The sequence below is a fragment of the Delphinapterus leucas genome, chromosome 9 (assembly GCF_059928025.1).
Source record: "Delphinapterus leucas isolate spDelLeu-1000000601 "Yukka" chromosome 9, BTC_Dleu_Yukka2, whole genome shotgun sequence".
Classification (NCBI taxonomy): domain Eukaryota; kingdom Metazoa; phylum Chordata; class Mammalia; order Artiodactyla; family Monodontidae; genus Delphinapterus; species Delphinapterus leucas.
In genome coordinates, this window is record NC_143137.1 from 6,132,495 (window position 1) to 6,160,191 (window position 27,697).

General features: G+C 59.7%; 2 protein-coding genes across 6 annotated transcripts; one reads left to right on the top strand and one right to left on the bottom strand.

The window, feature by feature from the left end:
• Positions 1–1,135: 1,135 nt before the first annotated feature.
• On the bottom strand, positions 1,136–19,562 carry ABCB8 (ATP binding cassette subfamily B member 8). Of its 5 annotated transcripts, XM_022577784.3 has the most exons (17): positions 17,342–17,872; positions 14,094–14,218; positions 13,406–13,718; positions 12,914–13,069; positions 12,743–12,837; positions 12,479–12,584; positions 11,453–11,614; positions 11,270–11,355; positions 11,047–11,144; positions 10,506–10,611; positions 7,373–7,406; positions 7,019–7,155; positions 6,730–6,824; positions 6,453–6,586; positions 5,602–5,749; positions 3,978–4,228; positions 1,136–3,288 (listed from the first exon to the last, which is right to left on the bottom strand). In XM_022577784.3, exons 2-17 carry the CDS (start codon positions 14,099–14,101, stop codon positions 3,163–3,165), a joined length of 2,055 nt encoding a protein of 684 aa, XP_022433492.1. In that variant the 5' UTR covers positions 14,102–14,218; positions 17,342–17,872; the 3' UTR covers positions 1,136–3,162. The 5 variants fall into 5 exon arrangements, with proteins under 5 accessions (XP_022433492.1, XP_022433464.2, XP_089773320.1 ...); XM_022577756.3 differs by lacking the exon at positions 14,094–14,218; XM_089917194.1 differs by lacking the exons at positions 7,019–7,155; positions 14,094–14,218 and having other exon boundaries at positions 6,730–6,799; positions 17,342–19,539.
• Positions 18,420–27,653, top strand: ATG9B (autophagy related 9B). The gene is given in 15 exon segments (XM_089917963.1): positions 18,420–18,435; positions 19,775–20,308; positions 20,423–20,469; positions 20,615–20,676; positions 20,875–21,036; positions 21,388–21,704; positions 23,421–24,173; positions 24,335–24,495; positions 24,677–24,856; positions 25,537–25,773; positions 25,940–26,073; positions 26,254–26,319; positions 26,321–26,345; positions 27,133–27,256; positions 27,343–27,653. Coding segments are annotated over 15 exon segments (2,946 nt in total). The 3' UTR covers positions 27,471–27,653.
• Positions 27,654–27,697: the final 44 nt, after the last annotated feature.

Below are 27,697 nucleotides of genomic sequence, written 5' to 3' on the forward strand. Positions count from 1 at the left end.
CTCGTGTCTGGGCGGCTGGCCTGTGCCACAATGACTGTGGGCTCACCTGCCGTCCTTCAAGTATAACACGGGTGCCCGTGTGACGCCCTCCCAGGTAACGTGGATGCCCTATGATTTCACATCTTTTTTCACTTGACAACATATTCTGGAGACCATGTGGTATCCAGTACCTGGAAAACGTCCTCAATTTTTAAATGGCTGCGTAGCATTTCATTTATGTGGATGTACCATCATTTATACAACCACACCCCTGTTGATGGACACTGGGGGTTTCCAGTCTTCCATTGCAAACAGTGGAGCTCTCAGTAGCATCGTACAGACATAAACTCCTAGAAATAGAACTGCTGGGTCAAGAAGAGGCAACTGCACGGGTAATTCGATAGCAGAAAATTCCCCACCGTAGGCGTTATTACACCAGTGTGCGCTCCCGTCAGTAAGTCAGTAACATGGAGTGTGCTGGTTTTGCATGGGGGCTTTTCTAAAGGAGGAGAGACGCTGCCCCCAAACCGGCTGGAGTGCCCTGGGCCACAGTGCCTAGCACAGCATGGCGACGCTGGCCTTGAGGGGGCGGAGCCGGGGCATTTGACTGAGATGCCGAGGAGACGCTGGGCCGGGCTGGGGCAGACTCCCAGGGGCTAGAGAGGACATCTCCGAAAGGCAGAGCTGCAGTGTGCAAGGCCTCAAGCGGGACTCGGGGGTCTTGCTAATCCAAGGCACAAGGGACGGGAGGTAGCTGCTGATCGCTGCCGCTGTCGCGGAGGACTGTCAGGGCTGCTCCCCGCTGGCGTCAAGCCCTGCGTTTGGTTAAACGCTCACCTGCCCCCGTGGAGCTGGGAGTTGCACTGCAGGCCTGAGAGAAAGCAGATTTAGCTCCACTAATTTATTTACTGCAATTTATCTCTACTCCATGCCCCTCCACAAAGCATTAGAGGCGAGGGTCCACGGGCTCTCGGCAGTGAGTGGAACGTAGTTCGCCAACTGAACGTGATCACGTCGCGCTGTGATCGCCTGGCCTCCTGTCCGTCCTCCTGATGAGACCGCCGCAGGTCTCACGGGGGCAGGGATGTCCTCACCGCCCCCACCCCGGCAGACAGGGCGGCACATAGCAGGTGCTTAATGAACACACACCTTGAAGGAGTGAATAACATGGTTTATTGCACAGATGTAACCAGCTTCTGAGGCTAAGTACTTTACCACAGATTATTCTAATTAAACTCTTAAAAGAAGCTCGCGAAATTAAGTGCAGCTAGGTTTACGGTCTGCGTGGAATAGCTGCAGGAGCCAAGGCTGAGGTTAAGGCTACACAGCGAGTGTGCAGTTGACCGCAGGGCCTTCCAGCTCAGGGCTCGCCATGGATCTCACCACTTCCCTAAAGAGGGGATGCGGCGGCGGGGGCAGGATTTGGAGAGGCCACCCTGCAGAGGTAAGGAGAGACCTAGAATCTGGTGTTAGAAGACGTCTGGGTGGCTGGAGGCTGCGGCTGGTGCTGGTAGAGCACAAGCTGGCCTCGGCCGGGAGGGGCCAGGCAGGCCAGTGTGGACTCGGCCGGGGAGTTGAGGCCTGCCCTTGGCTGCCCTCACTAGGGAGGTGTTTAGTGGCAAAGCGACCTGGAGCTAGCCCGTGCTCTGCTTCCCGGGCCAGGCCTGCCCTGGGGTGCGACCTCTCAACATTAAGAAAGCAGCGCATGAAATCTGGGTGGCTTTGGCCCTGGGATATTTCCCTAAAGTAGCACCTGGTCCTAAACCACACCCAGAAGAGGCTGTGGGCACTTTCACCCTGGCTCCTGCACTCACACCTGAGCCGCTGCAGCCTCCTCCAGGCTGGCCTCCAGCCACAGCTGCCCCTGCTGGTCCTGCCCCTGCTGCCAAGCCCTGAAACATGGCATCGTCCTTCTATGCCACGGGATAAATCCAAAAGGTCTGGCTGGCCTTGAAGGTCCAGCATGGGCGGCCCCTCTTCCTCAAGCCAGGGCGCAGGACTCATGATGGAATCCTCAGCCCAGATGTGGCTGTGAAGGGGGAAGGTTTCCTGGTGGGATGTGACACGAGCAGAACCAAGGCAGGAGGGGTGCCCAGTTCTAGGAGCTGACCAGGGCTGGGGGCAAACCCTGGCTGCTCTTAGGTCCCCAGAAGCGGACAAGAGTCCAGCCCCACCCCATTCACAGCTTTGGGGTCACAGGGCTTGTGCCACCTGGGCAGCTGGCCTATCCTCTTTCAAAGTGAGGCTCTGGTCCCACCTGCTCCAGAGACCCTGTCTGACCATGCCAGGGAGGCCGGTCGGGCAGTGACCGCTCCTTGTCGGACGGATTTTGTATTCTGTCAGCCCAAGGGGCTTAGCATCAACCGCTCCTCAGTGCTGTGGTGACTGTTAGCACCGGACGTCCCCCGTGGCTGGAGTCTGGGGTGCATGTCCTCTTCTGTCCCTTTCAGAGGTAAGTGTCCTCACATAGAGGGTGGCGGTCCACAATCTCACCGGGTGACGGGCTCAAGGCGCACGGGGCTGGGGCAGAACCTCTTGTGGATCAGACCACAGCTGCCCGCCCCTCCTCGCCCTCCCCAAGAGCCAGGGGGCCTGTTAGGCCCCCGTCCTGTTTAGATGGGGGGAGGGCAAAATCTAGAGAAAGGACTGTGTAAAGGCACAAGGAGAAGGAAGGGAAGTTGTTCCCAAGATGTGGGCTGAGAGTTTGAAGGGCTGGCTCAGTGGGTGGGCGCCTTCTCGCAGGGCCCTGAGAGGCCTGTCGGGATTCCGCAGAGGAGGCCGAGGTCCTGGTACGGGTGTGGGATGAATCCTGGGGCAAGTCCCTACTCCCACCCCCAGTGCTGACTTGTGAAAATTCCCTGCAGCTGCGGCCTGCACACCTTTAGCCTGTCGGGTACAGGGGGAGGCTCGGCAGGGCTGGGAGAGGGGTCGGGGAGGCCTTGGCAAAGGGAGGGGACCGAGCAGGGGCCCGCCGTGCAGCCAAGGGCTCTCAGCTCTGGCAGGAGGAGTGCGCCCAACCTCCCCCAGCCCGGCGCCTGGCCCAGGTTTCGCTGCGAGCAGGGGAGCGATGGCAGTAGCCCCCACCCCAGCATGCTGGCCCTCCTGGGGGCTCGGTGCCCGGGATCCCCCCCCCCGAGCTGAGCCCTGGCCCTGGGCACGGATGCACGGCGGTGACCAGACCTCTCAGGACTTGGAGTGCTGCTTCCCATGGCCCCTGGGCGTCTCAGGAGGCGGGGCATCTAGGGCCTGTCTCCGGATGAGCTCCGAATAGAGCCTGCCCTTCTTTAGGAGCTCCTCATGGGTCCCCACCTGGAGAGAGGAAGAGGGGCAGACGGTCACCCCAACCCAGCTCAGAGTTCAGAGCCCTTGGAGGGCCAGCTTCTTATGAGCCGTTGGGCACGGCTTCACCTAAGCCAGCGTCAATCCTGAGGCGAGTATGAAACCAAAGCACAGCTGATTACGGATTGCCGCTGGCGCAGCTGTATTTGTCAACTGAGCTAGATCGTGGAAGAGCATCTGGGTCCCTCTGTCTTTCTTACAGGGCCCAGTGCCCCTCGCCCAGCGCGAGTGGCCAGGGGGCTGTGAGCCGGGCCCCATACAGCCCCCAAGCCCTGCTGCAGACACAGCCTCTGGGCTGCTCCTGCCTGGGCCCTGATCAGGGTCCCTGGTGCGGCCTCTTCTGTGCCTCAGCCCCTGGGCCCCTCCCCCAGCAGCGAACGCTTCTCTGAGAACTTTCCCCTTTGATCCTGGGAGCCACGCTGCAGCTCTACTCACTGCCCCACCCCAGGGGACAGAGGAAGAAGCTGGGGCCCCGAGAGGCCAGGGCTTATCAAAGGGCAGGAACTCCTGAATCCACACGGGTGCTGCTTTCAGACTATGAGCCCAAGGCCCCAGGGCCAGGCCAGACCCTCACACAGCTCAGCTGAGCCGCCCGTTCCACTGTGTCCGTGGCTGAAGCCGTGCCAGCCCCCTGACCTGCTCCCCAGGCCCCAGCTGACCTCGCAGACCCGGCCGTGGGCCATGACGACGATCTGGTGGGCCCCACGCACGGTGCTGAGCCGGTGGGCGATGACCAGTACGGTGCGGCCAGCGCTGGCGCGGTCCAGGGCCTCCTGCACCAGCCTCTCAGACTCCGAGTCCAGTGCGCTGGTTGCCTCATCCAAGATCAGCACTAAGGGCTGCTTGATGAGGGCTCGGGCGATGGCCAGGCGCTGCTTCTGGCCACCAGACAGGGTTGCGCCCCGCTCGCCTGGGAAGGGAGGGGATAGGGCGGAGGCCTGAAGTGGCGCTCAGCTCTGCACTCGAGGGCGGCCCTGCAGATGGTCACCGGGGCCGTCTGGCACTTCCCACCTGGCCCCTCAGGGCCCTGCCCTGGCCCTGTGCGCATTCGTCCTGCCTCTCTGAGGGTAGGGGTGATGCCTGGCGGCAACACAATCCCACATCCCCGTGCAAACGTGCACAGGCACTCACACGATGACGGGTCGTGAACGCAGCGGGGCTCAGTGATGCCCAGAGGTGTCGCTGAGCTCCACCCACACACCAGGGCAGGGGCTCAGAGCCATAACGGGCCTGGGTCCCACCCCCTGCCCTGGCCCTGCAGCGCTAGCTGCCTTCTCCTGGCCTCCTGGCTCTCTGCTGCTGTGGGGACATCCAGGATCCAGATGTGACTCCTGCGGTGGGGTAGGGGGTGGCAGAACAGTGGGATTCAAAACCCACCTGGGCATTCTGGGAAGACCATATTGGGGTCCAAAATGCCCACAGAGAACAGCAGAGGTGGCAGCCTGGTTGCCAAAGAGAGCCTCAGGTGACTCTGCAGTCACAGAGCAGGGGGGCAGGCTGCAGCCCCGGGCAGCCCGCGAGTGCACGGGGTCAGGGGTACAAGGCGCGTGCGCGAGAGAGGAGTGGGCCCGGCTCCTCCCGTCAGGGCGGGGTCCGCAGGAATCTGAGCAGTGAGTAACATGGAGCACAAAGGACGGCTACCCACAGAGGGGGCGCCACTTGGAAGGCTAAGCTCAGCCAGGCTCAGGACTAGGTTTCGAGAGGAGTTGGGAACCTTGGATATGCCTGTGCTGTGAGATACGCTGGAACATTCTGCAACAGAGCCAAGAGACCCTGGACGATAAACATGAGCCCAAAGCCTGAAAAAAAGGCCTCTGAGAGGAGCACACGAAGCGCAGGCCGCACTGCGAAGACTCCAGTGCGGTGCTGCAACACTGCAACGGTCCAGAACCACCAGAGCCCTCTTCTGGGTAAGTCAGCAGACAGACTGGCTCAACCAAACCCACCCCTACGGAGAGCCAGGGGGAGCACCTTTCGTTGAAGAATAAACAATTACAAGGAGGTAACACCCCCTTGCTTCTGGTCAGGTCTTGGGAGCTGACGTGGCGAGCTCTGAAGAGTCCCCACGTCACGGATCACTTGTGCCCCTGCCCTCCGTCACGCTCCTGTCCCCGCAGCCTGCCTGTGCCTCGTCTCCCCTGTCCCCACAGAGTCGCCTCTGTCCCACTCGGCCATGGTTGTTGTCTGGTCTTCCCCGATGCTGTGACTATGTTCCTGCCCCCCGGATCCCAGCCTCGCATGTGGGCCCCGCGGACCCCAGCAGGATGCTGTCTCTGAACTCACCCACGACGGTGTTGTATCCCTCGGGGAAGCTGGTGATGAACTCATGTGCGTTGGCTTCCCGGGCAGCTGCGTAAACCTCTTCGTCGGAGGCGTCCAGCTTCCCGAAACGGATGTTCTCCATGATTGTTGTTCCGAACAGGACTGGCTCCTGGGGGTGGGAGGTGGAGGGTCCACCGGAAACATTCTGATTTTGCCCTGAACCTCTGAGGGGCGCATCAGGAGAAGCTGTTTCGGCCAGAACAGGACCACTTGGAGGGCAGGTAGGGGCAGTTCAAAGTTACAGGTCAAACACAGAGAGGTCCATCAAAGGGGGGAGAAGCCGAGCTCCTGCGTGGCACGGAGCCCCTCGGGAAAGGGAGCGGGAAGGCGGCTGGGAGAGCAAGGCCAGCTGGCCCGGCAGGGTCCCCCCTCTCTGGGGAGATGGGTAGGGAAGGGTTTTACAATTTGGCTTTCTCCTGCCAAAAGGGCGCCCTCTATCCACATGTGGGGGGTGGGGGGAGGTGGACCCTCGCTGGGAAAGCAGTGGGGCTGAGAGCTTCAGAGCGGGGCTGCAGGGCCTCGCTTGGTGGGTTAGCCACCAGCAGTGCCCGGCAACACCGTGTGGGTGTCCAGACCTTCTGGACACCACAGAACCCAGGGATCCTAAAACGGCCACCCCATTTCCACCTGCTTGGGCCTTTTACATCGAGGAACAGAGTTCCAAGGGCAGAGCTGCAGTCGCTGGGACTCCAGTGAATGCTGGGGACTGGTGAAGAGAGCCAGCTCGCCCCCAGTGCCCCCAGGAGGGCAGCAGGTGACGGGGCTGGGAAGGGGGAGGGGCCCAGGCCGCAGGGACTGAGAGAAGCAGGCACCTGGCTGATGAAGCCGATGACCTGACCCCGGAGCCAGGAGGGGTCGAGGGTACGCAGGTCCTGCCCATCCAGCGTCACCATGCCCGCCGTGGGGTCGTAGAAGCGCTCAAGCAGGGAAGCCACAGTGGTCTTTCCTGGGGGTTCGGGAGGGGGGCATCGGTTTCTGGAGCATGTCCGGGACAGGGACGCCCCCGGTGGCAGTGGGGGCCCCTCCTTCCACACTGAGTGGCTCCCACAGGGAGAAGTCACAGGTGGGACGGTGGCAGGCTCCTCTTACCTCCCCCGGACTGGCCCACCAGGGCCACAATCTTGCCCGGGGGCAGCGTGAGGGTGAAGTCTCTGAGCACCTGGAAGCCGGGACGGCAGGGGTAACTGGGAGGAACCAAGAGACCCTCAGTCAGACCGGGTTCCTGGCCCCTTGTTGCCCGGGTCCCTCCCAAAGTCTCCCTGTACCCGCAAGGGGGGCTTACTTAGAGGGAGACATTGACCCACAGGTCCCCAGACAGGCTCCCTCTCCTGCCCTCAACCCGCAGAGAAATACCCCTGCGCCCACCACTGATGCTGACCTGAAGCAGACGTTGTGAAAGGTGATGGAGCCGCGCAGGTGCTCCCTGGGGATGCAGTGGCCCCCGGACAGTGGGATGCACGGGCTCAGGGTCATGTACTCGAAGACCCGGGTGCCTGCACTGAGCCCCCGCACCACCTGGGGAGGGGGGTTAAAGTCTGTGTGAGGGAGGCATGGGGTCCCAGGGAATGGGCAGCACCTCCTGGACTCCCACTTGGCGGCGGGGTAGGGGCTCGTCGTATCCCCTCCGCCGGACACCCAATTCCCACGGCACACAAGTGACATCAGTGGCTGACGGGACTCCAGCCCAGGTACCGCGTCCACATCCTTGGACCCACCCACCTCTGCCACTCACCTGACCAAACAGGACAGAGAGGTTGGCCATGGACCTGCGAGTAAAAGAGGAGGGTTGAAAGAGGGGGACGAGGAGGGCCTGAGAGAAGGTGGGCCGGCGCCAGAGGGGCAGGTCTGGGTCTCAGCCGCGTGGGGGACGTGTTGGGTGAGGCGAGGAAACAGGCAGCCGGAAGCCAAACGCAGAGGTAGTTCCCGAAACCTGGGGCCCTAGGTGCCCTGGAATCCGGCACCACCGGGGAGGTCTCCTGGCAAGTAACTTCTCCTTTCAGGGCCACGCTCCCTCCTGGCCCGGATGGGCTGACAGTCATCAGTACCTGAGGGCCGGGCTCCAGGGAGGAAACAGGGAAGGCAGGCGCAGAGCGCAGTGGGGCTGGACTCCACGCTGCCCGCAGCCTGCAGGGAGGGGCTGTGAGGCCCACCAAGGGGGTCAGACCTAGCGCTGTCCACTCCCGGGGGAAGCAAGGGCTAAGGAAGATGGAAAAAACCATGTTACTCCTTCTAGAGAAAGAAGGAAACAGAAGACATTAGACCACAGGGGGAACTCAAAATTCCCTGAAGACATGTCATCACGGGCTCCGCCCTGTGTGAGCAGAGGGGTAAGTGTCCATCTGTCCAGACGGTGGGTCACCTCCTCATCGTCGTGCGGGGCTGCCGGCTGCTAGGAGGACGGTGAGTCACTACTCCTGAGTCACCGGCCCCCGGCTTAGTCACGGGCCAGGCCAGCCCGTGACTGTGCGTCTCCGATTGTGCATGCGGGTTCTTCTCGAAGAGAAGAGGAGGCAAGACTGACTCCCCAGGATCTCACTTCTCCCAGCACCGGGGGTGGGGGAGGGGGGGAGCCCGCAAGGAAACGCCCGGAGAACTTCCCAAGAAGAGCCAGGACAGCAAGTTAGTCCGCGCCTAAGGCCTGTGGCTGGGGAAGCCGCCCCACCTAGCACCTAGCAGCCTGCGAGAGAGGCTTTCTGAAGTCTGTGACACAGCTCTGCCAACTGGCTAGGCAGTGCAGCGGGGAGGAAAGGAAAGGGTCTGGACGCAGGCCATAAAGGCGGGGGGGCCCAGGGCAAGGCGAGTCTGAGGGAGCGGGGCCAGGCCTGGGACAGGTGGCTGCCATCGGCCGGGGGAGACTTTCTGCCCCTGCCCCGTGGAGCACGGTGGGGTGACCGTGAAGGGAGCCAGCGGTGCTCGTCCGGGTCAGCACCGGGGGAGGGGCAGCAGGGGGCGGCCCAAGTTCCACCTCAGAACAGCCAGACCTTCTTAGTCCCAAGGCCACCAGGGATTAGTTCCTGGGCCTGCGGGAAGGAGGGGTGAGGCTGCCCAGGACAAGAGAGGGTCTGAATGGGCCCAGATTAGGAAGCACTGAGCAGAAATGGGTGGTATCTGGTCTTTGTGGAATGCTGGGTCTGGGGCTGAGAAAGGGAGTCTTTTCTACCTGCCTGCCTCCAGCTTAGCTCCATTCTGCCCAGGACAATATTAATAAGGCCGATGGTGAGGGATTCTGGAAGAAACGGCTGACACTCGCACAGGTGGTAAGACACGGGGCAGAGCCATGACACAAGGACCGTCGGCATCGGGAATAACGAGGAAGGGACCCAGAGGGGCGTCTGAGCTGATGTTCTATTTTCTGGACGTGGCTGGTTGGTAACACAGGTCTTCACTCTTCAATTATTTATTCCACCATATTTACTGTAATTGTTTATCTAACGTGTCTTTTTTTTTTTTTTTTTTTTGCGGTACGCAGGCCTCTCACTGTCGTGGCCTCTCCCGTTGCAGAGCACAGGCTCCGGACGTGCAGGCCCAGTGGCCATGGCTCACGGGCCCAGCTGCTCCACGGCATGTGGGATCTTCCCGGACCGGGGCACGAACCCATGTCCCCTGCATCGGTAGGCGGACTCTCAACCACTGTGCCACCAGGGAAGCCCCCCACTTTTCAATTATTTATTTTATCATATTTACTGTAATTGTTTATCTAACGTGTATTTATGTTTTATGTGTTTTGGTATACGTGGTATATGGTGGGGAAACAGTGAGGAGAAACAGCAGAAGGAGCTGCTAGGAACTTAGCTTGGAAGGGACAGGAGAGGGGAGGAGGCCCACCCTGGGCACTCTTGTGGCAGAGCCAGCGGGGAGCTCTGGTGCCTGCAGGCATATGGGATCTGCGGAGCCGCGGACACAGTGAGCCAGCAGGGTGGGACCTGCAGGGGAAGGTCAGGCAGAGGGTGGGAGGCCAGCTCTTAAAAAGCGTGTCGGGCTTCCCTGGTGGCGCAGTGGTTGAGAGTCTGCCTGCCGATGCAGGGAGCACGGATTCGTGCCCCGGTCTGGGAGGATCCCACATGCCGCGGAGCAGCTGGGCCCGTGAGCCATGGCTGCTGAGCCTGTGCGTCTGGAGCCTGCGCGTCCAGAGCCTGTGCTCCGCAACGAGAGAGGCCACAACAGTGAGAGGCCTGCATACAGCAAAAAAAAAAAAAAAAAAAAAAAAGAATCCTCCTGCCAATGCAGGGGACATGGGTTCGAGCCCTGGTCCGGGAAGATCCCACATGCCGCGGAGCAACTAAGCCCGTGCGCCACAACTACTGAGTCTGCGCTCTAGAGCTCGCGAGCCACAACTACTGGAGCCTGTGTGCCTAGAGCCCGTGCTCCGCAACGAGAAGCCACCACAATGAGAAGCCTGTGCACTGCAACTAAGGGTAGCTCCCACTCAGCAACGAAAACCCAACACAGCCACGAAAAAAAAAAGAAAGAAAGAAAAAGGCTTGGGACTTCCCGGTGGTCCAGTGGTTAAGACTCCGTGCTTCCACCGCAGGGAGCACGGGTTCGATCCCTGGTCGGGGGACTAGGATCTCACATGTCACGCGGTGTGGCCAAAGAAAAAGAAAAGAATAAAGGACAAAAAAAAAGACTCATTGAAGAATTGTCTGGAAGGTGAAGATGGCAACTGCGTTTCTGAGTGTACGGTCAGCGAGTTAGGCTGCAGGGGCTGCTGGGAGCCCCGAGCGGGCTCTGGACGAAGGCAGGGGCTCCCCATCCCCAGCCCTGAGCTTCTCCAGGGGACCTGGTAGCTGTCCCCGCAGCAGACTGGCACCCCCGGCCCCTGGCCCAGCTGGGCCCCTTAGGAAAGGGAACGGCCCCACACTCACCTCTGCACTGTCTGGGAGGCCACCAGGAAGGACATGAGGTCTCCCCCCGTCAGCTGCTGTCCGGCCACGAGGGAGCCCCCAATAAACAGGGTGCCCAAGACCATGCCTGAGTGGGGCAAGGACAGGGTTCAAGGAGGAAGCAGAGGAGGGCAGAGGACAGAGCCTGGCCCACGTGCTGGTCCCCAGTGCCAGTCCCTGCTGTGCTCCCAGCTGACTGGCATTTGGGTAAGTCACTTGAGTGGCCTCCGCCTCTGTCTCGTCATCTGGCAATGAGTGGGTTGGAGGCACCTCCACGGCTCCCTTGGGGGCGGCCCAGCAGCGCGCTGTACACGGCTCGGCTGTGACACTGGGCCTCCCTGCCCACTGCCTGCCGGAGGCAGCAGCCTCCAGAGGCCGGCTGACTGGCCCTCGAGAGACATGCGAAGGACCTCGAGCAGGTGGAGAGCCGCCCGTCGCCCGCCCTGCTGGGACCCGTCCTTCGCTCCTCCGAGCTCAGCCCAAGCCACAGCCCAGGTCCCCCGGCGGGGCCTCGCTCACTCACAGTTGAAGGCGATACTGGAGAGCCCCTGGAACAAGGCGATGCCTCTGCCCAGCTCCTCTGCCTTAGAGCGGGACCCCCCCAGCTCCGCTCCATAGCGTCTGTGACAGAAGCCGAGCCCAGCCCTCAGGAAGCAGGCAGGCTGGGACGCGGGGTGGGGGGAGGTGCATCTGGGGAGGCCGCCCCCCTGCCACCGCTTTGGGCTCCACCCCCGCCCGGCACTCACTCCTCTTCCCGCTGCTCCATGGCGAAGGCTCGCACAGTCCGGACGTTGCCCAGGGCCTCATCTGCCACACCCGTTGCCCTGGCGACCTGCGGGGAGTCCAGGAGTCAGGGAGCCGGGATGGAGACACGGAGGGGTGACAGAGGAGTACAGGGCAGAGAGGAGGATGGGTGGGAATGCTGGTACCTGCTCCTGACACTGGCGAGACAATTTTCTGAGAGCTGAGCCCATCAGGGTGCCAGCACCCATCAGGGCAGGCGTGGCCACCATCAGCAGCAGGGTGAGGCGCGTGGAGAGCATGGACAGGGACACCAGGCAGCCAGCCACCTGCGTGAAGCTTCGCAGCCCCTGGGGAGCGGACGGGAGGGCTGTCTGGCATCAGCAACATGATGTGGGGAACTCAGCAAGAGTCAGCTGGCTACAGCTAGCTCTCTACTCACAAGGCCAAGGCCATAGGTCTGACCCCGGGGAGGCCAACCGACAGTCCACTGGTCACAGAGCATAACCCCTTCCTGATGAGCAGGCGTGAAGAGAATGCCTGCGGACCGAGGCATCCTCCCCCGGGACAAATCCCACTTTCATTCTCTTCTGCTCTAGAAACTGAACAGAAGGAGAATCGCCTGGGGAATTCCCTGGCCGTCCAGTGGTCAGGACTTGGTGCTTTCACTGCGGGGCCCGGGTTTAATCCCTGGTCCGGGAACTAAGATCCCACAAGCTACGAGGTGAGGCCAAAAAATAAAAAAAGAGAGAATTGCCTGGTGATGCCGCCCAGGGACGGCTAGGGGTCAGTGACAACGTGGGGGGAAGAGAAGAGGACATCAGGCACAGAGCAGAAAGCCATCACTCCCCCTCCTGTCAGCGTGCCCGGCATTCTGGGGGCAAGGTGGTGATTCTGCTCTGGGCAAGCTGGGCCAGGAAAGGCTCTTGTCTGAGCCTTCCTTCTTGGGACGGTTTTCCGGGGAGGTAGGATTTCAGAACGGGAGAGAAACAGCCTGTCCCGACCCCGGACGCTGCCGTGGCACCTCCTGCTGTGAACGTCCCTCTTCCCTCACCCGCACCCTCACCACACAGCAGGCTTCTCGCTTCGGCATGAGCCTGGGTGCAGGGCCCAAGGGTGGCGGGGGGTGGGGTGGGGTGGGCAGGACTGGCCTGCTGCATCCGCACTAGGGAGCGTGCACGTGTGAGTGAGCGTGGGGGGACCTGGGCGCTGACCTGGGAGATGACGAGTTTGAAGGATGATTTAAACTCCTGCACGTCAGTCGTCAATCGGCTTACCAGCTGCCCTGTCTTTTTAGCATCGAAGAAAGCAATGTCTTGTCTGGCGGTGGGACACGGGGGCAGCGGGTGGGGGAGAAGAGGGAGACACGACCTCAGGATGAGGCCCCGCCCCTAGACATTCACCAGCCCCCACCCCCCGCCCCGTGGGCCGCTTGGTCCCCGCCACCACTGCACCCCACAGCCCGAGGCTGGCAGTACCGGAGCAGGTTGCTGAAGAGGGCCCTCCGCATGTCCGCAGCCATGCGCTCGCCGATGCGGGACAGAAGCACCAGGTACCCGAAGGTCAGCAGGCCCTGGGAGAGAGGCCAGGACCTCAGGGGCGCCCGCGCGGTTCCGCTGGCGGCCCCCGGGCCCTCCCTTCTGCTGTACCTGGAGGCCGTAAAGGATGAGCAGGTGGGTGCTGAGGTTCCGGGACTCAGTCAGGAAGCTGCCCACGTGGTCCCTCGTGTACTTGGCCACGATCTCCACCAGCTGACCCAGAAGCAGGGGGATCTGCACATTCACCAGTGCTGTGCCCAGTGCCAGCTTGGGGGGTGGGAGACAGACGTTTACAGGGGGACCACGCTCTTCCCTAACCCCTGGCCCTTCGTCTCCCAGTACTGCCCACGCTTTGGGGGCTCCTGTGTCTCTCGGAGAGTTAAAGCCCAGCTGCCAGCCCCAGGGGACCCCTGGACCCTGTTCACCCAGCTGCCCTGTGCAGGTTCTCCTGGTGACCCCCAGCCCCGCTGCTTCCCGAGGTCTCTTCTGAGATTTGGCCAGGCAGGAAAGCTGTCCCTAGGCGGCTCTGGCGGGGGCTTCCGCGAACCCCTGGCTGGGCTCTTCCCTGTCCCTGGCGTGGGGTGGGGCGGGAGAAGACCTCACCACGACGGCTGCCCCCAGGACCAGTAGATGGGGGCGTAGAAACTGACAGAAGAGCTTCCAGTTGAAGCGGGGCTCCACGGCACCGGGTCCAGAGCGGGCCGGAGGGGCCGCCTCTGCCTCACAGAGGGCCACAAGGCCGCGGCGGGGGCACTTACTCAGGATCACGGGGCCCAGGAGGACTCCCCCAACCCAGAGCCAGGCAGAGGGTCTGCGACCGGGAGCTGCGGGGGCTCGAGGGAGGCCGGCCCGGAGCTGGGGCTGCAGCCGGGCCACGGCCCCAAGGAGGCAGGAGCTGGGGCGGCCATCGCGGGACCTGCAGGGAGAGAACGGCACTGAGGGCTCGAGGGCCCAGCTGACCCCCAGCTGAACAACAAAGCGGCCGAGCTCTCGGCTCAGCCCTCTGGAGAGCAGCAGCTCCTCTCCCAACGGCCCACCCTGCCCTTCTCAGGGCGGCTCTTAAGCAACCTTGGTTTCTGAGATGAACACGCCCAGTGGAAAGCAATCGAGTGGTAAAGGTGTTCTCCCTGGCTCGTCTCTCAGACGGCGGGCCCCAGCCAGTAACCATCTCCAACCCCTGCTCTCTCAGAATCACAGGACATCAGAGCTGGACGGCGCTCCTCTTACAGTGGAGAACACAGAAGTTCCCAGTGAATGCAGCTCAGAGAGGGACAGTGCCCCCCCACCTCACCAAGTCATCAGTCCGCTCTGTTTGATCCTCACATCCCTGGGAGGCAGAGGCCAGTATTCTCACTTGATAGATGACAAAATCCTGCAGGGCTGAGAGCTGAAATCATTTGTCCCCAGGCAGCAGAACTAGGACAAGAGAGGAGCCCTGCTGTCTGACTCCAGAATCCAGGCTCATCCTATACTGCCATGTGTGATGAGCCCAAGGATATGTGTGGCAGGGCCAGGCCTGCACCCGAGTCTCTGACCACTGGTCGGAAGCTTATTATATACCCCATCGCCCTGTCTCCTTCCTGGCCTTGAGTGCTTACGTGACAAGGCAAGGAAGGAAAGGGTGACAGACTCCCTCTCTGTCAGCTGAAGGAAGAAAAAGAAATAAAATCCAAATAACGTATCTTGTCATCTTGGGATAGGCCAAGATCACCCCTTTCCTGCAGTTTCGGTACCTGCAGATGGCAACGTAGGGCCGCAGCCTACTGTGCATCAAGTGCTCTGCTCTGAGGAACAGGAAGAGGGGGTGAACGGTACAGACCGAGTAACTACGCTGCGGTAGTTAAGCTTTAGTGTGAGTGTGGATACAAACGACTAACGACAAAGCTTGCCGAGGCTGGAGGCTGGGGGTGGGGGTGGGGTGGGGGGAGCCATTACTGTCCTTTTAAAACACCTGGACTTGAGAGGGCAACGAGGACCATAATCATAATTGCATTTTTTTAATAAAAAAATTTTTTTTTAATTTATTTATTTTTGGCTGTGTTGGGTCTTCACTGCTGCGAGCGGGGGCTACTCTTCCTTGCAGTGCACAGGCTTCTCATTGCAGTGGCTTCTCTTGTTGCAGAACACGGGCTCTAGGTGCGCGGGCTTCAGTAGTTGTGGCTCGCGGGCTTAGCTGCTCCGCAGCATGTGGGATCTTCCCGGACCAGGGATTGAACCCGTGTCCCCTGCATTGGCAGGCGGATTCTTAACCATTGCGCCACTAGGGAAGTCCCCATAATTGCATTTTAAAGATCACTGCAGAGGGGAGTGAGCTGGAGAATGACAGGAGTGGCTATAGGGAGGCCTGTTAGAAGCATAAGTTATCTGGCCAAGAGTATATGGTAGGACGATCAAAGATCCAAATGAGATTATTGATGAGGAGAGGCTTTTAAAAAACAAACAGATGAAAGGTTTCTTCTTTACTATGATGGCCTTTCATATTTCCAGACCCTCCTAACTACACACTCCATCTCATCCTTCCCTTGTTTCAGGGAGGCCTGGGCTTCTTGCCAACTCTATATTACACCTCCCCCGACCCCATCCACCTGCCTGTCTTCCACTGTGTACTTTATATCTATCCAAAATATAAACGGAGAAGCTCAATGTCCTTCTGCCCTGTGTAAATGCCCCTCTTCCTCATTAGACCATATATTCCTTGATGGCGGGAAGCCCTATCTTATTCACCACTGTATCCCCAGCACTTGGCAGAGCTCTGGTACATAACAGTGTTCAGCAAATGGTTATGTTTCTTGAGCACATGCTCTCATTAGAAATGCAGAACGAGCTGCCCTGACTCGCTGCTGCAGTGTTTGCAAAGCTTTAGACTTACTGTGGATAACAGTAACAAATATGTTTTACTTTGCGATCCGGCACAATGTCACAGAAAACTGAAATGCTTCACAAAACAGTACTTCCCCTCATTTTTTTTTGGCTGTCCTGTGCGGCTCGCAGGTTCTTAGTCTCCCCACCAAGGATTAAACCCGGACCCCAGCAGTGAAAGCACCAAGTCCTAACCACTGGACCACCAGGGAATTCCCTCCCTAATTTTTAAAATTAATATATTTATTTTTGGCTGCATTGGGTCTTTGTTGCTGTGCGTGGGCTTTCTCTAGTTGCGGCGAGCGGGGGCTGCTCTTGGTTGCGGTGCGCAGGCTTCTCATTGCGGTGGCTTCTCTTGTTGGGGAGCATGGGCTCTAGGCATGTGGGCTTTAGGGCTCTAGGCATGTGGGCTTTCTCTTGTTGTAGAGCATGGGCTCTAGGCATGTGGGCTCAGTAGTTGTGGCTCACGGGTTCTAGAGCGCAGGCTCAGTAGTTGTGGTGCAGGGGCTTAGTTGCTCCACGGCATGTAGGATCATTCCGGACCAGGGATCGAACCCATATCCCCTGCATTGGCAGACGGATTCTTAACCACTGCGCCACCAGAGAAGTCCCCCTACTTTGTTTTTAACACGTATTCCATTATATTAACTTTTAAATGATTCAGACTCACTAAATTCACTTTATGAACTATTGTGTTGTGACCTGACGTTTTAAAAACACTACACTATGAACACACAAATGGTAAAACGTTGTTTGATGTCTTTTCTGGAGTTTCGCTCTGGTTAAAAAACATCGACACCCTTACTCTTTTCCTAAGGACTGTTTTCAAGCCTTTTAATAATTTACCATGGCCACTTTCCAGCTTTTCTCATCTTCTCCAAACTAAGGTCTAAGCAGTGCTTGGTCACTGCCAAGAACTGGCAGATTACTTCCCAGCACCGGTACTTCTAGCTGCAGCTCCGCCCATCTCGCCCTCCATCAGTCAGACGGGCTTTCCAAAGGACACAAGTCCACATCCACCCGCCCCTACGAATCTGCTGCCTGCCTGGCTCTCGGGTTCTTCACTCCAGGATTAGAAAGGCATCAGTCTCTTCTCATAAAGCATTTACAGCGGAGTGGCAGTTTCAGGGTACATGTTCGTTTCCCACCTGTGTCTTTCTCTCTTGAGACGAACGTGTATAGAGCATACAAGAACACATACATACGCGTTACCAAATTGACTATCTCTGCTGAAACTATCCCGATTTAGTAACCATTTTTGTTCAGTTCACACTGAATTTTTGGAACGACAGCAATACTAAATGTCTCCGGACACTAATAATTTTTGTCCACATCGCCAGACCAATTCCAAGAACGAGGACTGGGGCCGGAAACGGGGGCCCGACACCTGTGCAGCACGGCGCCCGCTGGTGGGAAGAGACCTAGCGTGGTCACCGGCCAGAGCGCCCCCTCCGTCCAGCACACATGCAGATACAGACGCGCCGAGCCTCCTGCTGGCACCTAGGTCTCGCTCTAAATAATTGAGGCCAATCCCCGGGGGAGTGACATTCAACCCCGGGCCGGGCCGGCCTACAACTCCCAGCAGGCGTTGCGCGAGCCCGGGACTCCATCTCCCGGCGGTCCCCACGCCCTGCCGGCAGGTCAATGGCCCGCGCTCCCAGTAGGTTTGTCCCTTTTTACCTGACGGCCGAGAATGTCTGGAAGCGGAGGGATAGTAGTGGCTTGCCTGCGACGGGGCTACCCCGAATCCCGACCCGAAATAAGTGCACCAACATGGTGGGGGTAGAAAAGGAGCAGCCGGCAACAGCACCTTCACCTTTACTCCACTGAGGGCTCCATGTTGGCTCCGGCCCCCATCCCGACAACCCCCTCGCGACTCGGCGATGATTGGTGGAAAGAAGCATCAATTTCATTGCAAGCTGTGATTGGAGAAAACCTTGTTAGCCCCCCTTCTGGGACTGTGATTGCAGAGAGTCGCCTGTCTCCCGCCCCCAGTTCCGGGCGGGCCCTGCCCTGTGCACGCCGTCCGAGTCGGCTCTGGGGTGACGTTTTGAGGGTGTGCAGAGTGCGTCCCCCCGCCCTGGGGTATCCATAGTAACGCGTCAGCTGCTGACCTCCGGGTCATTCTCTTATGGGCGCTCCTGGCGGACTCTAGATGTTCCGGAGTCTCCAGGGAGTGTAGACCGCTGGTTCTGGGAGACTAAGGGACAAAAACCGTTTGGAGTTTTTTCAAAACATGTGCACGTGCTTTGCCACCCACCCCGCTCTCCTAGGCGAGTCAGAGCTCCGGGGACGGCAGCCACATATATTTTGGGGAAAAAAACCCCTGGTGATTCTGATAAGCTGCCCCTACTCAATGGTTTAGAACCGCTGGCGCGACCCTAAATCCATCTCCCCCACAGATGCCTTCCTACCGCAGTTAGGCTGACTGCCTGAAGCTGCCACCGCACAGCTCTTACACCTCTGTTTCACTCTTAGTTATTTCTTCTGTGTAATTACTTGTTTGCATAGCTGCCTCCCCACTGGGCTGTGACTTCCTTTTGGGTAGTGGCTCTGTCTCATTCATCCGTCCCCTCCTTCCCCTCCAAATGCCTGGCAGGGAAAAGTGTCCTTAATAATAAATTGACGTGAATTGGGGCCGGTGGTAGGGAGGCTGTTCATCGATGAATCTGGAGTGAAACTGGGTAGGAAAACGTGTCAGGATTAGTCTGATGTTGGGCTGGGTGAGGAGGCTGTATGGGAGGGTCCTAAAGTGAGTATGGTGGAATATCAGGGTGAGTGAGGCTGGGGAGAGACCAGAGGAAACCCCACATATCTGATTTTGACAGGTGTCTCAGAGAGATCATGGGAATTTCCTAGCCCCTCTGCAGTGTGGGATTCCATTTTGGGCACCAGGAGTCTTGTTTTCATAGCTCTGCCTCCTGCTCGGGGATAAAACTATGCAAGTCCTGAGCTACCATGACAATTCCCCTCCCAGGAAGGAAGCACAGGTTCCTGCTCTAAGTTCCTCCAGTGGGCAATCTGGGATGTACTCTGTTCCTCTGTTTCCATGTCTTGGACACTGGTCCCTACATCAGCGCTTGGGCTTAAGCCCTGGAGGCCCTGACACATGGGTGGCTGAGTCAGCACCTCAGGAATGGACTTCAGTAGGAAACCTGATGATTCAGGGCCTCAAGAATGGCATTGGACAAGCTACCATACCAGCTGCCTGGGCCTCCGCCTCCTCCTTGAGGTGGCAACAAGGAACTCAACTCAGTCAGCTCATCCCTGGGGCACCCAAATTACCTGCCCTTCCAAATTCCTGACCTTCAGCTGCCCTCTGCTGGGTCAGCCCTGATGCATCTCAGGGGGCTCCCAAAACTGGATCAGAACTTGGTAGAGAGGGTTTCAAGAGGATAAGTAAGCAAACATACTGGAGCTTCCAAGGAACCCCACTTTCCTACTGTAAAAGCTCCGAGAACCACCTCTCATCCAAAATAATTGCCTCTCCTCTCTTCACTTGCTCCCTCTCAGTTTCCCCCACCCTGGCTGCAAAGTCAGACGGTCTCCCCTTTTCCATTCCTTAGCACTGTCATACAAGCAAAACATGCAGCCGTTTTCTTTTTCTTTTTTTCTTTTTGTGTTTGGTCTTAAAGTGTTTCTCTGTGGATCACTCTGTGTGTGTGTATATATAGGGAGGGGAGATAAGTTGTTTTGTTTTATTCTGAGATAAGGTTTTAAGAAACTAAAGATGTATATCTTGGCCCCATAGCCCTATAATCCTAACTAGGATTCTTTCTGTCTTTGTTCTTGGCTTCTGCTCTCTGGCCTCCCGCTTTAAGTCCGCTGGGGGTCTGAAGGTGGGACCGTGGGGATCTCCTTCCATCTGCTGCTAGTCTGCTCCTGCCTCTCCAGGTATTGCCCTGCCAGGCATGGAGGCGGGGCCCTAAGAGGTCTGGCCGCGGGTTGTCCTGGAAGGGGTGTGGGTGGTCGGGCTGGTGACTGCGAGTTGGGACGCCTGAGGCCTGCCCCAACTGAGTCACCGGGCTGTTGTTGTCACCGTCCTGGTTGCTGAAGTCCCTGCTCAGCAACGCAGACCTCTTCGGAAACAGCAGCAGCTCCCATCTTTCCAAGCTTTCAGGAGATGCCGCTGGCCTGATGGTGAGGCAGATGGGCGGGGGGTGGGGACCAGGGGACAGCTGGGGCGTGGATCCGTGCCCCTCCTCCCCGTGCCACTGCCTCCTCTTTCTCCTCCTCTGGGTCGGGGACCTGGGGGAGGGAGGGTCTCCAACTTCTCTCTGGCCCCTGCACCTCACACAAAAAGCACCCCTTCCTCAGCTCCTCCTTCAACCCCGGGGCCCCCCTACCCAGCGGTGCAGGCCCTAGCGGCTTCTCAGCCTCGCTATAGTACCCTCCCCACTCCCGCTACCCCCACCACGCAGCCCCGGTCCGCGATGATGCCCATCTCTGCTCCCCATTCCTGGGGTTCCCACTCTGCCCCTGCCCCACGCCGATGCCCCCAGGACCCTCCTGGGCTGCGGATAGGCCCTCTGATCCCTGAGCAGGATTATGAGAGGCTGGAGGACTGTGACCCTGGGGGGTCCCAAGATTCAGCCCTCCATGGGGAGGGGCAGCAGCCCCTGCTTCGTGTGCCTGAAGGGCTCCGAGGTGAGGGGCTGGGGAGGGCCTCAGGGCTCCGGAGTGTCCCCCGGGCTGGGCCTCTGGCAGAGGCTTGAGGGCACGGAGGCAGGTGAGTCCCAACGCTCTCCCCTCTGTGCCCAGCCTCCTGGCACCACGTCCAGAACCCGGACAGCTTCTTCACCAAGATATCCTTTTGTGCTCTGCCTGGCAGAAGGGGCACGGGAGGCAGGGAGACAGGGATGCAGTGGGCTGGGGACTTGGGGGCTGAGGAGTCGGCGTCCTCAGGAAAGGCCCATGATGCGTCAGGCTTAATTCTTGACGCCCTGCCGCATGTACAGCTACCACCAGAGGAGTGGCTTTGCCTGTATCCTGCTGGAGGATGGCTTCCAGCTGGGGTGAGATGCTTGTCCCAGACCCCAAGCTCTTCCCCTTGCTTGCTCAGTAGTGCCTGCTGCTTCTGGGCCTCCAGCGCCTTCCCAGGCAACCCAGGGGCTCAGCAGGATGGGTTAATCCGGGGCGGGGGGGTGCCCGGAGGCTGGGGCAGGAGCCCTCCCAGCCCGCAGGCCTCATCACTGCACTCCCTCCTGTCCCAGACGATTCATTTTCATTGTCACCTTCACAACCTTCCTTCTCCGCTGTGTGGATTACAGCGTTCTCTTTGCCAACCAACCAAAAAACCGAACAAGACCTGGGTCGCTCCACAGCAAAGTGACCTTGTCAGATGCTATCCTACCCTCATCCCAGTGTGCCCAGCGGTGAGTGACAGCTGGTGGGGGAGGTGATGGGGGAGAGCAACCGACAAAGACAAAAGCCTCCCCTCCTTTTGTTCCTTGGTTTAGATCAGCCATTCTCCAAGTTTTTAGTCTCAGGCCACCTTTGATACACTTAAAATTGATTGAGAACCCAACTCCCAAGACCTTTTGTTGATGAGAATCCTATCTAGATTCACCTTGTTAGAGATTAAAGCTGAGGACAGCTTAAAGCTGTTCCTAAGAACGTACAAACATACATTCCATCGACTGTGACCGTGAGGTCACATAGCCTCTGGAAAAGGCCACTGCATACTCTTGGGAGAAGGAGAATGAAAATGGCAGAAAACCTTAACTTTATATGAAAACTTTTGACTTTGCAGACACTCACAAGGGTCTGGGGACCCCTAGGGCCCACATTTTGAGAATCACTGGTCTGGCTGGGTCCCCTCTCCAGGACCCCCATCGCTCCCCAAGCCTGGTCTCCCTTGCTATGGGGCCGCTACTTTCTCTCTTCCGTCTGTCCCACCCGGCACAGGATCTGCTCCAGCTGGTCTTCCTGCTGATCCTGGCGGCTGCCTTTTGGCTCTTCCAGCTGCTTCGCTCGGTCTGCAAACTCTTCAGCTACTGGGACATCCAGGTGTTTTGCAGGGAGGCCCTGCACATCCCCCCCAGTGAGTTGGGTGAGCGTGTCTGTGGAGGCATGCCATGTCAACGGGTGGAGGGTGGGAAGGAGTAGGGAGCTGTACAGACAGAAGGATCCACTGGGAAGAGGGGAGAAGCCCTTAGAGACACCTACCCTTGACCCCGAATAATGTTAGGAGGTGAGGTACCACCCCTTAGAACACAAGGTCCTTCCTGTTGTGGAGCTTAGTTGATGTGGATGGTTATGGAAGATGACGCACACTCACGTGCTTGTGGTCCAAACAATGGGTCTTTAGAGGAAGGGCAGTCACCTGACTTTCCAGAGCAGGAGGAACTGGGCTTGGGCTGGGGAGGCATTCCAAACCCCAGGCAGGAAGGGGGCAGGGGAAGCGATGCGCATCTTTGGGCAGCAGTAAGGAGACTGGCCCACCAGCCCGCAACTGAGTGTCCAGGCCCCTGTCAGTGAGCCCACCCCCCTTTCTGGCCCCTGTTTGCAGGAAGCTACTTCGTCGGCCCCTTCACTGTCCCTGGTCACGCTTTGTTCTTTCCTCCCCATCTCGCTCATGCTCCTTCTGGCTCTGTACCCACGATCCTTCTTTCTTTTTTTTTTTTTCGCGGCCCTCTCACTGTTGTGGCCTCTCCCGTTGCGGAGCACAGGCTCCAGACGCGCAGGCTCAGCGGCCATGGCTCACGGGCCCAGCCGCTCCGCAGCATGTGGGATCTTCCCGGACCGGGGCACGAACCCGCGTCCCCTGCATCGGCAGGCGGACTCCCAACCACTGCGCTACCAGGGAAGCCCCCCAAGTTCTTTCTTTAAGGCACAGCGCAAAGGCTACCTTCAGCAGCCAGCATTCCCTGCTCCTCTCAGAAGTGCAGAGCCTTTTACACAGCCCTCCTGCGCAGCAAAGGGGAGAGGTTCTCGAAAGCCCACCTGAGTACAGAAGCACAAGCCATAGCACAGGAAAGAGTCGCGAGGGCTGGGGATGGAGGCAGGGAAGCTGAGGAGCTGGACCATTGCTCCTCCAGGAGGTGCCTGACCCCTCTTTCTCCTTCCTTCTTTCCCCTCTTCCTTCCAGGGGAAAGGGAGACCCTGGGATAGACTGGAGAGGCTGGCCTGGAGGGACTTGACTAAGCTGGACTGGGGAGGCTGGGTGAAACTGGGCTAAAATGAGGTTTGCAGATGAGCTCCAAGTGAGATCTGACAGCCTCCACCCCGATGGGGACAAGGCCACTGTCTTAGGAAGGTTAATCTGTTGGAGTGGGATGGGGCGGGGTGTGTGTGTGTGTCTCAGAGCATGCTGAGGTAAAAGTTTGGGGGCTTCCGGGCCCAGCGGGCTGGTACCCCAGGAACGGGAAAGAGACTGCCTTGTTACCTGCAGCTCTGATGTACCTTGTATGTGTAGGGCTGCGGGCATGGGAGGGGCGAGCGGTGGCCAGGAAAACCTGCTCTTACGGAGGTGAGCTCAGATACATGTAGAGTTTGGTTTATGAGCTCTTCCTGGGAAGCACATGACTCACGGCCTCAGGAGGGGCAGGGGCCCGAGGAACACAGTTCAGAAGAGGGTGAGGGGAACTAAGAGGTGCCCCTTGTTGGTGGCAAGGCGAAGGGAGGGCGAGGGGGCAGAAAGCGAAAGGTGGCAGCTTTCGTGCCCGAGAGACACTGGGTGAGGACGACGGGGATGCCTCTCTGGTCACGAGGAGTTTGGGCATCGCCATGGAGAGGAATCCAGGTGGCTGGCGCTCAGGCGTCCCCTCTCCGCAGGAGGAGCTCAGCTCGGTGCCCTGGGCCGAGGTGCAGTCCCGCCTCCTGGCGCTGCAGAGGAGCGGGGGGCTGTGCGTGCAGCCGAGGCCGCTGACGGAGCTGGACGCCCACCACCGCATCCTGCGCTACACCAACTACCAGGTGGCGCTGGCCAACAAGGGCCTGATGCCGGCCCGCCGCGCCGTGCCCTGGGGAGGCAGGGCGGCCTTCCTCAGCTGCGGCCTGGCGCCCAACGTCGATCTGCTCCTCTCCCGCGGGCCCTTCTCGTTCTTCCGCGGCGGCTAGGAGCTGCCCGACGCCTACAAGCGCAGCGACCGGCGGGCCGCCCTGGCCGCGCGCTGGCGGCGCACGGTGCTGCTGCTGGCGGCCGTGAACCTGGCGCTGAGCCCGCTGGTGCTGGCCTGGCAGGTGCTGCACGCCCTCTACAGCCGCGCGGAGCTGCTGCGGCGCGAGCCCGGCGCGCTGGCGACGCGCCGCTGGTCCCTCCTGGCCCGCCAGCAGCTGCGCCACTTCAACGAGCTGCCGCCCGAGCTGCGCGCGCGCCTGGCCCGCGCCTCCCGCCCCGCCGCCGCCTTCCTGCGCGCCCCCGCGCCCGTGCTCGCGCTGCTGGCCCGCCAGCTCGTCTTCTTCGCCGGCGCGCTCTTCGCCGCGCTGCTCGTGCTCACCGTCTACGACAAGGATGTGCTCTACGTGGAGCACGTGCTCACCGCCATGACCGCGCTCGGGATCGTGGCCAGTGGCCAGGTGCGATGGGGGAGATATCCGGGGAGGGGGCATTCCTCTGTCCTGGGGCTGAGCCTCCCGCGCATCCCTACCCCTCCCACCGCTAGTGGCCCCCCAGCCCTGCATCCCAGCCGCACATCCTCTGAACGGCAGGCCCCTTCTGCATCCCCATCCCGCCCTCTAGGTCTTTCATTCCGGGTGGGCAGGGCCAAGGTCGTCCGCCGCAAATCCTGCTGCCGGCGGCCTTGGCGCACATGCACTACCTCCCGGAGACCGGCCCTGCCGGCAGGACCAGCTCTTACCGGCAGATGGCGCGGCTGCTGCAATACCGAGCGGTGAGGGTCACGCCCGTAGCGGGGCTGCGGAGGAGGCTTGGCTGCCCGCGGTGTCTGGGGACAGGGGGGGCTCAGGGCTGGCCCTCCCGGGCGTCGGGGAATGACTGCGTTGGAGGTTTCCTGCTTGGCGAGTTTGGTTGCCCTCAGCAACCCCTTCTTAGCCTCAGCCCTGCTTCCCCAGGTCTCCCTCACGAAGGAGCTCCTGTCCCCTGTCCTCGCCCCACTGTTTCTGCTCTTCTGGTTTCGCCCTGGCGCCTTGGAGATCATTGACTTTTTTCGTCACTTCGCTGTAGATGTGGCCGCGGTTGGGGACATCTGTTCCTTTGCCCTTATGGATGCGAAGCGCCATGGCCACCCTCAGGTAAGAGCCTGTCCCTGGCTGTGCGGGGCTGTGGTTTGGTAGGAGTTTGCTTGCCTCACTCAAATCAGAGCTGGGTTCCACCCCCAGCTTCATTGCCTGCCACCTGTGACCTCGAGCTAGTCACTTCACTTCCCCTTAGGGCCCTCATTTGTCAGATGAGGGCAGTGCGTGGGACTCTTATGAGGATTACGTGAGATGACATGTGTAGAGCCCTACCAGAGTTCCCGGCAAGTCGTAACACCTGTAAATGGGAACGTCTCGGTCAGTGGACGGGGCTGGAGTCAGGCCAGCCCTGGTATCCAGTGTGAACAGGTTTGGCAAAACACTGAGGTCACGCCGTATCCTAGTGCTGAGTCTGGACCCAGGTCCAGTTCTGCGGCTGTGTTTCTGGGTGTTCTTGAGCTAGTCCCCATTCTTTCCAGTTCACCTGGAAAGAAAGAATGGGGGGCTAGTGTTTCCTGTCCTGCCTACCCCAGGTGGCACCCACTACAGCTATAAAAGTGGTGTTCACGGGAGTTCCCCAGTGGCCTAGTGGTTAGGATTTGATTCTTTCACTGCCAGGGCCCGGGTTCCATTCCTGGTAGGGGAACTGAGATCCCGCAAGCCACATGGCACGGCCAAAAAAAAAAAAAAAAAAGTGCTGTTGGCGGCACCTGAAGGACCGTCGTTGTTGCTTTCAGTGGCTCTCAGAGGGACAGACAGAGGCCTCACTGTCTGAGCGGGCTGAGGACGGGAAGGCTGAGCTCTCATTGATGAGGTTCTCCCTGGTTCATCCACAAGGGTGCCCCCCGAGCCACAGCTCCAAGTTCCTGGGGCACCTTCGAGGCCGGGTGCAACAACATGCAGCCGCCTGGGGCGCCAGCTCGGTTCGCAGCCCCCCCAGCCCTGGGATCCTCAGCATCTCTTCCTCCCCTCTGGTGAGTCAAGCCTGCCTGCCCTGCTGCCCTCCCCCCCCGGCCCCTCCCCCCTCTGCCTCACCTCTTGTATTAACCCACTCACTAGCTCAGCCTGCTCTCCTGCCTTCCTTAGACCTCCGCCTCCCCTCCTGTCCTCTCTTCTGACCCTCTCTTCTCTTGCGCCCAGCTGGAGGCCTTCCCGGCCAACCTCTCGATGCAGCCCCTCGTGCCCCCTCAGGACCTGAGCCCCGTAGTCCCCTGCCCAGCTGCAGCCACGGCCAGCCTCCTGGCCTCCATTTCCCGAATGACCCAGGACTCAAGGTGAGGGGTGGGGGCCTGAGACGCAGGGAGCAGGGCTGGTGGGGCTGATCCTCCAGAAGAAGGGTGCAGGGGCATGGGGGCAGGGGTGATCAGAAAGGGGAGGTGAAGCCTGGCCCTCCCTGGGGCATGTGGGGACGGGGGGACCTGTCAATTTTTCATCCACTGTGCCCTCTGTTCTAGCTGTGTGTCCCCAGGAGGCAGTGGGGGCCAGAAGCTGGCCCAGCTCCTAGAGCTTGCGTCTGCTGAGTCTCCACCCCATTTACCTGCACCAGGTGAGTAGAGGGGTGCCAGAAAGACAAATGCGGGGAGGAAGCAGCTGAACAAAAGGGAGAGTGTGGAGGGGCTGGAGTGTAAGGAATTACCCAACAGGAAAGAACACAGTTCAGAAGAGGGTGAGGGGAACTAAGAGGTGGCCCTTGTTGGTGACAAGGCGAAGGGAGGGTGAGGGGGCAGAAAGGGAAAGAAAGGTGCAGGTTTCGTGCCGAGGGACACTGGATGCGAGGACACGTGGGTGTTCGCACTCCCCTCCTGGGATCCTCTTAACAGCCCCACCCACTGGCTAGTCACTGCTCATTTTTTTTTTTTTTTTGCGGTACGCGGGCCTCCCACTGTTGTGGCCTCTCCCGTTGCGGAGCACAGGCTCTGGACGCGCAGGCTCAGCGGCCATGGCTCACGGGCCCAGCTGCTCCGCGGCATGTGGGATCTTCCCGGACCCGGGCACGAACCCATGTCCCCTGCGTCGGCAGGCGGACTCTCGACTACTGCACCACCAGGGAAGCCCCGTTGTCCTCATCTGACAAATGAGGGTCCTAAGGCTAGGGGAAGTGAAGTGACTAGCTCGAGGTCGCAGATGGCAAGCAGTGGAGCTGGGAGTGGAACGCAGCTCTGCTTTGAGTGAGGCAGGCAAACTCCTACCAAACCACAGCCCCGCACAGCCAGGGACAGGCTCCAAGCTGAGGGTGGGGGAGGAGATTTCAGCACCCTCTGCACCGAGCCCGGGGGCTGGGCCTCAGGCTGCAGGGCCGGAGGGAGCCCTTCATTCTTCTCCTCTCCATTTAGCTCCATCGGCAGCAGCAGCAAGAACTGTGGGGCGAGGCTTCAGCTTTCTCCCTGTCCAGGCCCTGGGCCAGCCCGCCGCAGACACTCTCGCCGGATGAGGAGAAGCCATCCTGGTCTAGTGATGGTGAGGCGGTCAGGGTGTGTGGGGGACAGACCCCGGGTGAACCGCAGGTATCATGGCACTGCCCAGCTGATGGCTTTTCTCACCAGGCTCCAGTCCTGCTTCCAGCCCCAGACAGCAGTGGAGAACCCAGAGGACCCAGAATCTGTTCCCTGGAGGGTTTCAGGAGCCCACAGACACCCAGAAGGAGCCTGGCCAGGCCACTAGCACTGACTGAGAGGGCTGCTCATGGCCAGTATTGTCTAACTGGGGTGGAGGCAGGGCAACGAGTAGGACACTGGGTGGACTCAGACTCGGAGGTATGGGAACAGTGGTGGGAATTTGGGGTGATGGGGATGGTCATCTCTGGAACCTAAACCACTGGACTGCTTGTCAAGAGTTTTTCCTCCCCCAGGTTCCCTGGCTTCTTCTCCAGCCACAGGAGATCGGACGAGGTAGAGTGGA

Bases quoted from the DNA above. Each gene is read 5' to 3' on its own strand.
- ABCB8 (XM_022577756.3), bottom strand. From the start codon at position 17,574: ATGAAATTGATGCTTCTTTCCACCAATCATCGCCGAGTCGCGAGGGGG. The intron at 5,750-6,452 runs GTGCCTGCTTCT...TCCCACCCCCAG, and splicing joins TCATCGGCTTCATCAGCCAG to GAGCCAGTCCTGTTCGGAAC. The intron at 4,229-5,601 runs GTGAGTTCAGAG...CTCCCTTCCCAG, and splicing joins GGGATACAACACCGTCGTGG to GCGAGCGGGGCGCAACCCTG.